Source organism: Equus quagga, chromosome 19, assembly GCF_021613505.1.
Source record: "Equus quagga isolate Etosha38 chromosome 19, UCLA_HA_Equagga_1.0, whole genome shotgun sequence".
In the NCBI taxonomy this organism is placed as follows: domain Eukaryota; kingdom Metazoa; phylum Chordata; class Mammalia; order Perissodactyla; family Equidae; genus Equus; species Equus quagga.
Window position 1 is genome coordinate 13,196,114 of NC_060285.1, and position 14,716 is coordinate 13,210,829.

Genomic DNA, 14,716 nt, shown 5'->3' on the forward strand with positions numbered 1-14,716 from the left:
ACAGCTCTGGGCGTTAAAATCATCCAAGACTTGGGACTCAAGGGATGTCTTCTTAGACCCAAGTGCTGGTTGTTTTTTTTTAATTATAGCAGAGTTTTCATTATTTGGCAGTGCCTAAAATTTGCGAAAGTTCACGGCCGGATCCCCAAGCTACCTTGAAAAACGGGAAGATTTGGCGAAACGACGCGTTCACTCCCCTGCCCACCCCCAAAGGAGCCGGAAAGGGCGTTTTATTCTTTGCCACGTGCACATGTAGCTTTCGGGGTTCGAAATGCGTGTGTTTGCGGCGTGTGAAGACGGTCTCAAGTGCGCCCGAACCTGGCTCTGCTCCTCTTCCTCCTCTTCTCGTCTTCCTCTCTGGGTGGTCGCTTAGATTAAACCCAGCCTACTTACAGCCGCTACACTTTCCGCAGTAGGCGCAGAACCCACATTATGGGGCCGTTTCCCGCCCCTTCCTTCCTTCCTTCCTTTGTCACCACCAACAATGAGCCGGGCCCCTGGGAGTCTCCCGGAGCTTTTCCACGATCGGGTTCCAGACTCCTGCCAGGTGTCCAGAATCAGAACCTCTGGGGCAGCCCGAATCCTGGAGTGCCCCCCATGCCACATCGCCGGGGTCTGGTGGCCCCGGGCCTCCCGCCCGCCGTGGGAGGCGGGCGTCTTGTTCTCTTTGCCAGTGAGCAGAAACTCGAGGTGACGCCCAAGGTTCCAGACCTAGTGATGGAGCTGAGGCCGGGGCAGAGGACTTCTGACTCCCAGTCCTTGCACCCCAGCCATATAAGGAAGCCCTGTGTCCCCTGGCGTCCCACCTGCACCTTCAGGGAGGGGTTCTCACTTTCCTGGAGTGGCAGGCGGCATATGTAGTATTTCGGTGGCTTTGTGACTTCCTGGGCTTTTAAGGCTTGAATTTTAGGGTTGGGCAGACCTGGCTGACATCCTTCCTGCCCCTCAGAGTGGTTACCCCTTCGCGAGTTTGCTGTGACGATTGAAGGAGATGACACAGGGGAGGTGGCTCTCTCAGGACAGGAATCACTTAGCAAACATCACAAACCCTGATCTCCATCGTTTCCTAACGGGAGCTAACGTGGTACTGATATCGACCCTGGTATCAGTTTCCCCACATTAAACCCAGCATATATGAGGTTAAAACCAAAACACTCATTCCCTGCTTACTCTCTGGCTTCCTGCCTCCAGAATCCGCTATCCTCCGTGGAGACAGACACCGTCAAGGACAAGCACCTGGACCGTCTCCTCCCCACAAAGAGATACGGGCTGGTGGGAAAGCTGCTGACCAGCAAGGTCACGGGCTCCCTCATCTCTGCAAGTAGTCTCAAGGCCAAAGAGAGGCTGGTGGGAAAGCTCCAACCAGCAAGGCCATATGCTCCCCCTCACCTACCTAAACCCCCAAATAAAAACCCTTCCTTTTAGCTTTTCGGGGAGTTTGGGATTTGAGTGTTAGCTGCCCTCTCTCCTTGCTCAGCACTGTGCAAAAATAAAATTCCTACGTTCTTCCACCACACCTGGTGTCAGAGACTGGCTTGCTTCGCAACGGGTGAGCAAACTCACTTCAGGTTCAGTAACAGTACAGGGTTGGCATCTCGCGTACATCTCATGTGCTTCTCAAGGCGGGAGGTGAGGGGGGTCTCGCCGTGTTCACATCTCAGCGACAGATCTGAGTCCCAGCGAGGCTGAACCTAACCCCCAAGGCAGGGCTACCAGAGGAGCGGGGCTTTGAACCCAGGGTCTCAGGTCTTTCAGATTCACTGTACAGGGCACAAATTTTATCCCGGAATCTGCTCCTTGCAGCCTCGCAGGGCAAGCCCACCCTCGGTAAAGCTGTGTCTCGCATTGAGCAGGGTTCGCCACAAAGATGCGCCACCCTCAGCTTCAAATTCACCCCCCACGTTCTCAGAACAGAGCCCAACGTCCAAAAACAGCTCCCACCACCACCACCCTCCCCTCGTCCCGGGACCCAGCACTCAGGAAACAAGCGAGAAGGTCCGTCCCCCGGGGAACAGAGCCCAAGAAAAACACTCGGAGTTACTATCAGGCAGGGGAGTTTATTATTTCACACGCAAGTTAGAGACCAAGGCCACAGAGCTGTTAAACGCCTCTCTCCCCACCGCACCCCACCCCCCAAAACCCACCCCAGCCCTGCTACAAAAACCTAACAGAACACAACAGAACACCCGGTTCAGGCCAAGCCGGGAACAAAAAGTGGCTCCAACAAAAACAAGACAGTGACGCGAGACACAACATCTTTGCACGTTTACATAAAAACCGCCCTGGCCCAGGGGAGAGCGGTCACGGCATGTCAGGAGACCGTGACCCCAGGGCCTCTGGAGGTTTGGACAGCTGCCACTGCTGGCCATGACTTCTGGGCTCAGCGGGCAGGAACAGGGATGCTGAGGGGCCGGCGAGAGCCCTCGTCCCAATTTAAAGTTCAGGTCATGGGGCCGGCTGTGCTTGTTGGTTGGGGAAGACGCCGCAGACTTCTTCCTTTCCAGAGAGGGAGGGATGCAGGGAGAAGGCGGGGGCCCAACAGCCCCCTATGCCCAAAGGAAGAAGCCAGCAGAGAGATTCTCCTCCAGAGAGAGAGGGCCTTCGGGCGGGCAGAGTTCTCGGCCCCCAGGAGCCAGCAGGCTGGCGTTCACATGGCATAGAGCCCCACGGCAACCGTGGCCACCAGAAAGCTGAGTGTGAGGACCCACCGGAGGAGCGGCACCGGGGAGAGGATGCTGAGTGGGAGCTTCCCCCCGGGAGTCTCTGAGGGCGTAGGGTCTGAAAGAGAAAGGGAGCAGTGTCAACACAGGTGGGTGGGAGGGGGTCTGATGTCACAAGAAAACACAGCAGTACAGTCCCTGCTCAATGCCAGGATCCGGCTAGAACACAAACAGGTAGCCCCCTAGCCACTGCTTGAATACCTCCCAAGACAGGGAGCTCACTACTTCTCCAAGCTGTGCCTTCTTCCATTTTCAGCCAGCCCACATTGTGAGAACGTAGGGGTGCTCCAGGGAACCACACTTCGAGAACTGCCGCATTGGGGCGAAGTCCCCTCACCCCACCAGGTGGCCAGTCCTATTAGGACCAGCCACGTTCCAACGCTCCCAGGCCCAATGTGGCCAACAGAGGGGTCCCACGTGGTCCTGGCACCCGTGGGAAAGCCACAGGGCCAGGTGGGTTCCGGGGACTCCAGGAGCCAAGGCCTAAAGGAACCAGCCAGGCAGACGGCTGAGCCTCACCTCTCCACCCCGCCTCCCAGAGCCACGCACGCGCCCACGGGAGACGGGGCATTTTGCGGAGCATTTTAGAGTTTCTGGAAGTTTCCCAGCTATTCTGCCAACACAGCCACAGCCTCGATAGCTCTCTGAGGCACGTGAGGGAGGGACACACACAGGACAAGACCCGGGGGTTATGTGTCATCCCAGCATCTCAGGGCGGGGTAATAGCCAGAGCAGGCCCTGGGCTCCCTGCCCGACGTCAGGGTCTCTGCTCAGGAACCATTAGAGGGCCCCAAAAGGAACCTATATTAAGAGGGGGGACGGCTTTGCCCAGGACTTCCCAGGGCCCTTTGTGCAAGTCTTCCCTTTTGAGCCAGCGAACTAGAACCAGCTCGACTGCCCTCGATTTCAGGGTTGGGAACACTGTGGTGTGGTGGGGTTACACGGCTTCCCGGGGTCATGCACTGAGGGCTGACCCCAGGCCCTCTTCCCTGCCCCCTCCTTCTCATTTAAAACATTCAAAAGACACAAGGGTCAAGAGACACTGGAGGCAGCCAGGCGGGCCATGTGCCCCTCCTGCAGAGCCCAGGGGAGACGCCGCCCCCGGAGGCCCTCACCTTGCGCCCTGCTGCCGGCCCGCCTGCGGAGCTCCGGGGCCTTCGAGGGGCTCTGGTCCTTGGTGTCCCGGGTCAGCAGCTCCTGCAGCTCCTCAAACAGCTGGAAGACAGAAGACGCACGTGCCTGGCTCAGCAGAGACACAGACTTTCATGGAGGGTTGACAGGGTTTTGATGTTGTTGGTTTTTTAGGGGAATGCAAGGGAGGGGTGTTGTTCCACGGGTGCCTGGACCAGTCTCTTCTGAGGTCCAGGCTGGGAACCGGGAGCCAGAGTGCCTTCAGGTGGGCGGAGGGCGACAGGATTCTACAAAATGTGGGTTAGAAGGGACCTCACCCCCACTCGCAACACGGGCCCCCCCAGCTCCACCCGAGATTCCATCCTTCAAGGCCTTGTCAAAGCCCATCGTCCGCCAGATTTGAGGCACCCGTAGAAAGATGCACCTGCCTCCTGGGCTGGGCTGAGGGGCCCCGGAAGGCAGAGGCTGCACCTGGGGCACCTGCAACCCCTGCAGTGCCAACCCGGCCACACACAAAGGCACACACCACTTCCATGTTGTCACAGGGTGTTGTCAGAGTGTGCTATGACCATGATGCTCACACCCCAATCACAGTAACTGACACTGGAGGGCCGACCCTGTGCCATGCCCTGCGATAGGGACTTGGTGGTATAAACTCATTTAAGCCTGACAACAAACTCTAAGATGTGGGTATTATTACATCCCCATTTTACAGATGGGGAAACTGAGGTACAGAGAGATTAAGGGATTCGCCCAAAGTCACCCAGCCAGTAAGTGGCAGAAGCGGAACCCTAGCTGGAGTCCTTACGCTTCACCGAGACCCTCGGCCCCTCCCCCTGCCATAAAGGAAATGTCCCCGGGAGGAGCAGCTGGGGCAGGCGGCGGTCAGCAGGGCTGCTGGACCCTCACCTGAATGTTGAGCAGGAACGAGGATTTGACCTCTTCGATCACCCTGTGCCTGACCTCGGGGGTCATCTCCAGGGAGTTCATGCGGGAGCGGTACAGCTGCTTGAACTTGGTGGCGCTGACGACGTGGGGGAAGGTGAAGAAGGCCACGCCCTCGCCGGAACTGGGCAGGTCTAGCGCCTTCTGCGCAATCTTCTTGAGGACCTGGCCCCCTGACAGGTCACCCAGGTAGCGGGTGTAGGCGTGGGCCACCAGCAGCTCGGGTTCGGTGCGCCCCACCTCTTGGAGGCGCCGGACGTAGCGCCTGGTGGCCTTCGTGTAGGGGATGGCCTCCTGCCAGCGGGGCCCGTACCAGAAGGCCATGTCCTGCTCCAGGGCGGCCCTGCGGTGCAGCTCCTCTGGGAAGTAGAGGGGGGCATAGACCGGGTTCTCCTTGTTGTCCTCGATTTCCGCCTCCAGGGCCGTGTAGATATGGTACAGGGAGGCCATCAGCAGCTGGAACCAGAGTGGGCGCTCAGACTGCCGCCGAGCCTGAGCACGGCCCCCAGCCCCATCCCCGCTCCCGCCAGGCTGGCCCCTGCCAATCCTCTCCACATGGCGGCCAGAGGGGGGCTTCGCACGAGGAAAACCCAAGCGTGCATTTTCTGAGCCCCAAACCCCGGGATCCCATGGGGTGAAACATGCAGCTTAACTTAATCCTTATAGAAACCCCACAAGGGAGTTGCCACCCCCATTTTACAGAAAAGGGAACTAAGGCTCAGAGAGGGGGTGAGACGCTGAGGTCAAACCAAAGTGGAGTCCAGCCCAGGCCGGGTGGGCCCGGGAGCGGCTGACTGGAAGAGCACCTCTGGCCTTTGCCCTCTGGTGAGGATCTGCAGGGCCGACTCTGCCACCCAAAGGCCCATGCTGAGCCCCGCCCCCTCTGGATGCTGGGCTGGCGGACAGGCCCAGTGCACCTTGGCTCCGGGGAACTCCCGTCACACATTCAGACTCTAGTCTGAGTTTGAAAGAGGACAAAGTTTAGACTTTCCAGTTGAGATGTCCAAGTTACTTCTGAATCATAAATCTTGACAACAGCCCCATTGCTCAATGGGGCAGAAAGCCAGGCGGCCTGGTACAAAACAGCCTGGCACTCTGAGTGTGACAGACCTGATTCTAATGGGGGCTCAGCCAGTCCTCAGCTGTGTGACCGTAGGGAAGCCACTTGCCCTCTCTGGTTCTCAGCTTCCCACCCCAGAGCGGGAGACGGTCTGAGGTCTGTGTGACTCTGCAAGTCAAGCCTCGGTTCCCTCCTCTGAAAACAGGGATAATCTGACCATATCCTAAAGGGGGGCTGAGGGAAGGGTCTAGCAGGATGGGACGGGCAGAGCACTGGGCATCAACAGTGACGTCAGAGGCGTGGTGATAACTGCCACCTCCATCAGCATCCTCTCAGCGAGCACTGGGTGCCCTCGCGGATCTGTGTGCACGCTCTGAACTCAGTGCCTTAGGGGCATGGTCCAAAGTCACCTCCCACCCCGCTGCCCCCAGCCATAGTACAGGGACTGGGCGTGTGTCATCTTTTTGAGGGAGGGAGGAGGATGAGGAAGATGGAGCAAGGCCTGGACCAGGGCCCCGACCCCCGAGAACCGCATCTCCCGTCACGGTGGGCATGGGGCAGGGTCCAAATCGCTGAGGGGAGGGCACCAGGTACTGCTTCCCCGCCCCCACACTCTGGTCCCCCGGCACCTGCCTGGGTGTCAAGTGCTTCCCTTCTATTTGCATGAATTTCACAACCCTGCTGGGAAGTAGCAAAATCAGTGCCCAGCAAAAAGCTGTTGAAATTCCTTTTCACAGAGGCAGGAAAGCTGCCTTAAGGACGGTAGATGAGGTTCCCACAGTCTTAACTGTTAGCAAATGTTTGTGCTCCGGCTGGAACCCACACTGCCCCTTTGCCTTCAGAGGCGGCTTATAATTAGATCAGGAGCATAAAGCTCTGAAATGAGACCAGCCTCAGTTTGATTTTGGCTTTTCTCATTTACTTACTAGCTGTGTGACCTTTTGTTAGTTACTTAAGCTCTCTGAGCCTTTCTTTCCTCATCCTCCATATCAAGGTTGAGGCACAGATTAGAAAGCAAGTGTGTAAAAACACTCAGCACGGACTAGGTGCTCAGTTTATGGCACTACTGCCCCAGCTCCTCCACCACACTACACAACAGGCTGTGAATTTGCTGTGCGAACTTGGGAAAGTCACCTCCCCTCTCTGAGCCTCAAGGTCATCATCCTGTAAAATGATTCCCTTGGACATGCCCATCTGGTCCCTCGGCAGCCCTGGTCCTGATCCCCACTTACACCACTGCCCTGAGCCTTGGGCACACACACCCACACCCGTCATACCCTCCCACACCAGGGCTGGTCCCCCCAGGCCACATACCTTAAAGCCATCTCGGGTCACCTGGCCCTTCTGAAAGTTCTTCATGAACTCGGAATTCTCCGCCTGGCTGTGTACCTCCCTGGAGGCCGCCTTCACGGCCTCTGACAAATCCTGGGACATGCTGCAGAGGGAAGGGACAGAGGGTGAACAAGGGAGGGTGGCTATGGGCAGGGCCCTTGGGACGCTGAGCTCCCCAGGGCGCCGCCCGCCTGTCGGCAGGCCTGCAAGGGACTTTGGCTTCGGCGGGCTTCTCCGCAGAAGTCAGTCCAGCCTCCAAGCTCAGACACAGGCCACGTGCCCGCCACCTTAACACGCAGCCCCAGCAACACTCCTCAGTCATTACAATACTGTGGCATATGGTCCCCAAACCCACGGGAGAAATCCTGGTGCCAGTTACTCTCCATGGAGGAGAGGAGGTGGCACAGCTCAGGGAGAAGCAGCAGCGGGCCAATCTTCATATCAGCGTCAGACTTGCTTTGACTGGCTCTTGAACGCAAGACTTCGTTCATTTATCGTGTTGAAGCTTCAGATACAAATCTCACGACCCCTCATAATGTTATGCTCATCATAAAAGGGTTTGGGTTAAAAAGCCTGCAAAACTCTGCTTCACGCAAAGAAATCAGTCCCCTTCTGGGAGTATTTCTGCCACCCGTCCGTATCCACCTCTGGCAGAACTGTCATTTCTCCTTCCTCTCCCACACCCCCTCCAGAGGCACTGTCCCCTGTTCTCTCCGTGCTCATCAAATTCCCGGGAGAAGGGAAGGAGCCAGACTCGGAGGGGAACAGCACAGATCAAATCTCAGCTCTGACACCTGACAGCCTGGCGACCTTGCGCTTGTTGCCGCCCTGGACTGTGCAGCCCTCGTCTGTGAAAGGGGGGACCCAGAGCCAGGGCCACTGCTCGACAGCAGGTGAGACGTGCACACGGCCAAGAGGGGGCTCTCGTGAGAGACCGTCGCCCTGTCCCCAGGCTCCGTGGCCACAGGCATCCTACAGTAAGCAGAGCAACTCCAAACGCCCTCAAAAGTCCAACACCCCAAACACAGTTGGACACCATAGCGACACTGTCATCGGGCCGCCACCCCGTGCCAGGGCACCAGGCGTGCAAACCATCTTCCCCCCTTCTAACTACCCTACTGGCACAGGCAGGACTGGAACCAGCTCCTCCTGACTCCAAAGCCCTAGGGTCCGGCCGTTCAGCGAGGTGACCCCCGGGGCTGGGCCGGAGGGCCTGAGACCGGCCCCCCCCCCCCCGCCGGGAAAGGCCGTCCCCGCGCTTGCCTGTCCTCCGGCTGCTGCGGGTGCTCCATCCGGCGGCGGCGCTCGGCTGGCTCCGGGGCGGCTCCGACGACTCCAGACACGCAGGAGGAGGCGGGAGGGTGACTGTGCCGAGCCGGCCGCGCCGTCCATTTATCCCCGCGCCGGGTCACGTGGGCGCGGCCCCCGGCGGATCCTACTCCCCGGGCCCCACGTTGCAACACCCGCGCCGCCCGCGCGCCCCGCCCGCGCGCCCCCGGCGGTGGGGGGGGGGGGGGGGGGGTCATATGACCCTTGGAAAACAAAGCTGTTTAAAACAGGACGTTAAAAAAAACCTTTTCTGGAAATTTGAGCCGCTGTGTGATGTGGCCCCTTTCAGGGCCCCCCACGCGGGGATGGGACTTGAGCACCCAGCCCCTGCCTGCAGTCCCCTCCTCCCCTTTGCTGGGGGCTTGCTGCCTAAGTGTCACCTCCCCCACCCAACCCTCAGCTGATCCTGCCGCCTCACGGTCCCTTTAATGTACGTTTAGGGCCTGTTTCTGAGCACCCACTGACGGCTGGAGACTATACTGTTGTCACCATCCGTCCCTGCCACTATCTTGTGGCGTAGATGGCCCCCATTTTACAGACGGGGAAACTGAGGCTCAGGGAGTGAAGCGGCGTGCCCACGGTCTCACATAAGCGGGAATTCACCCTGGGGTGCGTTCAAGTCTCTGCCTGCCTCCTCCAGCCTCTCAGCACTTGGTGCACAGCTTGACCGAGACACTTGTCATACCAACCGCCTCCCCGCCTGCCTGCCAGGGCGCCCTTCCAGGGCTGTCACATCTGGCTCACCTCTCGTCCCCAGCGCCCGCTCCAGGCCTGGAACAGAGCCGCCCCTCGCTGATCAACTACTGAATTAAACCCCGGGGTGAGGGGAGCAGGTCACTGGGTGAGCCCAGATGACAACACAAATGGACTGGCTGGTTCCTGAAGTCCCCTCCCAGTGCCACAGTCCTGGGTTCCAAATTTACAAAGAAGAGGTGACTTTGGCTCAGTGCAAGGGTGCCATTTGGAAATGGAGGCGGCAAGTGCCCCACTTCTGAAGGACGGCAGTACCGGCTTGAGGACCGCCTGTCCAGCATAGATTCCCCAGCTTCCTCTTCCAGGTTCACTTCCCTGACTTTCAGTCCCCAAGTCAATCCAGCGACCTGGGCGTTGCTGAGCCTTCTGGTTAGAGGGCCTATGGCGGGAGGGCAGCCCTCTGCATAAACTGTACCGCCAGCTCCTGCTTCTGTGAACGATGGTAACCATACTGACAGGGACGTTCACCGAGCACCCGCTGTGCGCCAGACACTATTCTAAGCACTTACATGTATGAACTCATTTAATCCTCATAGTGACCTCACAGGTTGGTGATATTATTACCCCCATTTTACAAATGAGGAAACTGAGGCAGAGAGGTTAAGATAAGGGTTTGAACCCAGGCCGTCCACCACAAAAACTCCAAAGTGGGGAATCGTCTCCCAGAAAGTGGCAGAGGGTGAAACCAGCCAGAGGCACATGGCTGCTCCCACTGCAGCCCAGAAGGCTCCCCCGACGGCTGTCTTGGAAAGGTGGTGCCTACTGCTTTACAAGACGCACAGAGGTCAGAACTGTTGCTGCTAGGTGATTCCAAAAAGAGCTGCCAAGAACTTTCCAGAAATCAGGACCATGAGAAACCAGTGCCCTCATTAGAATGCAGACTCCAGGAGGCAGAGAACTTGTCTGCTTTGCTTTCCAAATCCCCAGAGCCTGGAACCGTGCCTGGCAGGTGGCAGTCAACACGGACTGAATGAATGAATGAATGAATAATGAATGAATACAGTCACTTGTCACTCAATGATGGGACCCGTTCTGCGAAATGCACTGTCACTCTATTCTGCCGTTGTGTGAACATCACAAAGTGCGCTTACCCAAACCTACATGGTACAGCCTGCTACACACCTAGGCTACATGGTACTGATCTTATGGCACCACCATCATATATGCGGTCTGTTGTTGACCGAAACGTCATTATGTGTCATATGACTATAGACACCACAAAATCTCTTTCTGGTAAAAACAATAACATTGTTAGGCTGCCCGAAAGGGCTGGAACCAAGCTACAGTTACAAATTGCAAACTTGGCCAACCCTTATTGAACACTTACTATGTGTAGGATCTGACAACAGCCCTGCAAGGTATCAGCATTTTCAACTCCATTTTGTCCGTGTAAACACTGAAGCACAGAGAGGTTAAGTAGTCTCCCCAAGTCACACAGCTAGTGATGACAGAGTCAGGATTGAAACCATGGCACTCTGAAGCGAGAGCCCCTGCTCCTAACCTCTCACCGAGGGGCCAGTCTGTCCTCCAGGAGTATCCCTCGTCCCAACTGGGAGCCCCAGACTTAGCTAGAACAGACCCCACACACGGACAACCCCAGGGCAGAGGAGGCCAGGTCAGAGCTGATGTGGCTGTCTTCTCTGTCCCAGTGTTGAGCTTGCCGCCGTACCCCATGCTGATTCAGCTTCCTGACTTCCTCTTCCCTGTCCTCAAGCAACGGGAGTGATCCGAGTGGCATTCTTTCTCCTCCCGTGGAGGCTGAATAATGGCCCCGCAAGGATGGCCACAGCCTCATTCCCAGAACCTGTGAATATCTTACTTCACACAGCAAAAGGGATTTGCAGATGTGGTTACCTTAAAGGTCTCATCTCGAGATGGGGAGATTATCCTGGATTATCTTTACGGGCCCTAATGTCTTCACAAAAGTCCTTGTAGGAGGGAGGTTGGATGGTTACAGATACAGAAGGCGATTGTGACAAGGGAAGCAGGACAGAGGGCGAGATTGGAAGATGCGCTGCTCCCAGCTTTGAAGGTGGAGCTAGGGGCCACGAGGCTCGGAAAGCAGGTGGCCTCCAGAAGCTGGAAAAAGCACAGAATTGGATGCTCCCCTAGAACTCCAGAAGGAACGCGGCCCTGCAGACCCATTTTAGGACTTCCGACCTCAGGAACTGCAGAGCATAAACTGTGCTGTTTGAAGCTACGGTTTGCGGTGTGGCATGACAGCAATAGGGGAGGCCTACCCGCCACTCACGGCCTGTCTTCCTCACACCTGGGGCAGAGCCTCCGCGTTGGGAGGCAGGAGAGGGATGGACAGAGAGCTCCCAGGGGCTCTCCCTCAACGCCCCTCTTCTGCCGTCTCCCAGCACAATGTCTGGTGTTCCTCCACGAAGGCTTTATTCTGTCCGCGAACCCACCACCTCTTCTCCAAGCTTTCCTTTCTGACTCAAATGCCTGCGCAGCTCGAATGGGCCCGTTCTGTATGAGTGCTGGAGTTATAAGGCTGAAGAGGGTAGAAGCACGTCTTGACAGAGCATGCGTGCTCAGGACCCTAATGGAGGAAGTCTGGGATGGGAGAAAATGATCCAGAACGGGCACTGTGGCACAGAAGACAAATGTGGATGGAATTAGAAAGAAACACTGCGGTCTGCTCCGAGCCAGGCATTCTCCCCAGCCCCATCAATTCCATCCTCACCCAGCCCGGGAGGGGGGAGTTTATCTGTGGTGGGCAGAACCATGTCCCTCCCAAGATGTCTGTGCCCCAGTACCTGGAACCTGCAAATATGTGTTACCATTGAATTAATTCCACTTTGCCGATGGAATTAAGGTTACAGACCTTAAAGCGGAGAGATCCCCTCAGATCCTCTGGGGGGGCCGAGCCTAGTCTCAGGGGCCCTTAAAAGTAGAGAGCTTGCCCTGGCTGGAGGCAAAGAGACCCGGCAGGAGAGGTCAGAGAGATGCAACCTGTGAGAGCCATTCAAGGATGGCAGTGTTAAATGAGGGGCAGGTAAGGTGGACCGCACAGGCTGGGAGGTATGGCGGAATCTTGTCTCAAGCACCAGGGAAAAGACAGGGCCAAGGTCCCAAGGTGGGACACATGCGGCGTGGACAAGCAGCAGCATGGAAGCCAGTGTGGCTGGAGCAGGCAGGGAAGGGGCGGGCGGGAGAGGAGGGCAGGGAGAGAAGGGGGACAGAGCCCGAGGGGCCTGCAGGCTGTCACAAAGGCCTTTTGGTGGGGGGGGGGGGGGGGGGGGGGGCGGGGACTCCAGGGTTTGGAGGGGAGCAGTGCCAGCATCTCCCTGGGTTCCTGTGGGGTCAGTCACTGTGGTTGCTGAGGGTGAGGCTGGACTGCAGAAGGCCAAGGGCAGAGGGCAGCCACTGGAGTAATCCAGCAGAGAGGTGATGGTGGCTTGGGCAGGACGGGGCTAGAAGTGGCCTAAAACACCCCTATTTTAAAGGCAGAGCCATCAAGAGTTTCAGAAGAATAGGAAGTGGGATATGAGAAAAAAGAAGAGTCAAGAAGAACTCCACAGTTTTCCACCCGGGAAGGTGGAGTCGCCAGTTACGCCATGGGGGCAGCTGGGCAGCGTGGCCTTGGACAAATCCATTTTAAAAGATGTATGGGACCGGGCTTTGCAAACAGTGTGCAGACTTGGAGGTAAATAGGAGTCTTCTGGCCTTTTCCAGAAGTTTCACTTCCTCAGGCCCGCTGTGAAACTGCCCTTTCACCGACCACCCAGAGGGAGGCTGAGGAAGTGGCCGGTGACTCAGCAAATTCCTCCTTCTCCTTGTCTCGGCGAGTCCCCCCTCCCAACCGTGACACAGCAGAAATGCAGCTGCAGCGGGAAACGGGGAAATCTGGACTCAGCACTCCGCAGGCACCGCCCACCCGCCCGCCTGCCAGGAAGGCAGAAGTGGTTTGGGCTGTAGGGAGGGGGCCCGGGCCGCAGCTCCCAAGGTCCTAAGGGTGAAAAACAGAGGCGAGGCCCCAGCTGAGCCCCGGGAGCAGGGCGGGTCTCTTGCCTCAGCTGGACGGTGTTCCCAGAGACTCAGGAGACCCATCTGGGTTTCCTCAGGCAGGGGGCAGCAGGTAAACAAGGTCACACAGGGGGTCCTGCCCACACCCACACCCCACACAGACCCAAGAGGGCCTGCCTTTGACCCAGCAGGGCAGGGGGCCCCAGGGTGCCGCGCAGCCTGAACGGAGCACAGACCTTCCTCAGCAAGGCAGACAGGCCCAAATCCTGAAACGCAGCATCAGACCAGCCTGCAAACACTGACGCTTTCTGGGTTGCCAGAGATCCCACAGACAAGGATGATACCTCAGCGACAGACGGGGAGAAAATGTTCGCCACACATGTAACAGGCAAAAGATGAACATTTCTGATAAAAGAGCTCCCCAAAGCAGCAAGGCAAGCAGTCACCGGGAAATGTCAGCATTTAACACAGGAGGCTTATCTTGAGCCTCCCGGGAGGGCTAGGGGCTCTCCCACAGAAGAACAGACGAGAGCCAGCCCTGATGGAACGTCTTTCCATTCCTTATCTCCTTTACCCCTCACACCCAACTATCAAGGCACACTCCCCTCTGGGCCTTTGCTCACCTGGCCCCGCCTGCCTAGCTTGCCCTCTTTCACACCTCTGTCAAGCTATTCATCTTTCAAGACTTGGCCCAGAAATGGATTATAGACCTCAATGAAAGAGCTAAACCTGTAAAACATATGGAATAAATTACGAAAGAAGATCTCAGTGACCTTGGAGTTGACCAAGATTTCTCAAATACAACCCAAAACACAAAATATAAAAGAAAAAGGTCAACCAATGGGACAATGGGACGTTATCAAAATTTAAAACTGTTGCTCTTTAAAAGACATCGTGACAAAAAATAAGAGGCAAGTCAGAGACTTGGAGGCAATATGTGCAAATATATATCCATCAAAAGACTTGTCTCTACAATATGTAAAGAACTCGTGCAATTCAATAATAAGAAGGCAAACAAGCGAATTAAAAAATGGATAAAAAGTTTGAAGGGACAATTCACCAAAGATAAACAGATGCCAACTAAGCACGTGACAAGATGTTCAACCTCACAGGTCATCAGGGGACCGCAAATGAAAACCACAGTGAGATACCACTGCACACCTATTCGCATGGTACAAATGAAAAAGACTGACTATCCGTACTGTTGGAATGCGGAGCAGAAAGAACTCTCACCTACCGCTGGTGGGAACGTAAAATGGTCCTGCAGGAGGTCAGAATACGCCACCCCCAAATATGCCACTCAGCGTGTAAGGGTTATTTGGAACTGGAGACAATTAAGAATCAGTAAATGCCAAAAAACCCCACTCTCTGTCTTCCCCCTCATTTGCCTAAAAGCAGCCTCAGACTTAGTCACCTGAGACAACTGCAGAGTCCTCAGCCCAGAGATGGCCCAGAGCCGTCAGCATAACAA

At 56.6% G+C, this 14,716-nt stretch overlaps 1 protein-coding gene across 1 annotated transcript; it reads right to left on the reverse strand.

The window, feature by feature from the left end:
• Positions 1 to 2,141: 2,141 nt before the first annotated feature.
• HMOX1 (heme oxygenase 1) lies at positions 2,142 to 8,602 on the reverse strand. The gene is made up of 5 exons (XM_046646894.1): positions 8,452 to 8,602; positions 7,171 to 7,291; positions 4,761 to 5,252; positions 3,836 to 3,935; positions 2,142 to 2,778 (listed from the first exon to the last, which is right to left on the reverse strand). Exons 1-5 carry the CDS (start codon positions 8,478 to 8,480, stop codon positions 2,648 to 2,650), a joined length of 873 nt encoding a protein of 290 aa, XP_046502850.1. The 5' UTR covers positions 8,481 to 8,602; the 3' UTR covers positions 2,142 to 2,647.
• Between the last annotated feature and the right edge of the window lie 6,114 nt (positions 8,603 to 14,716).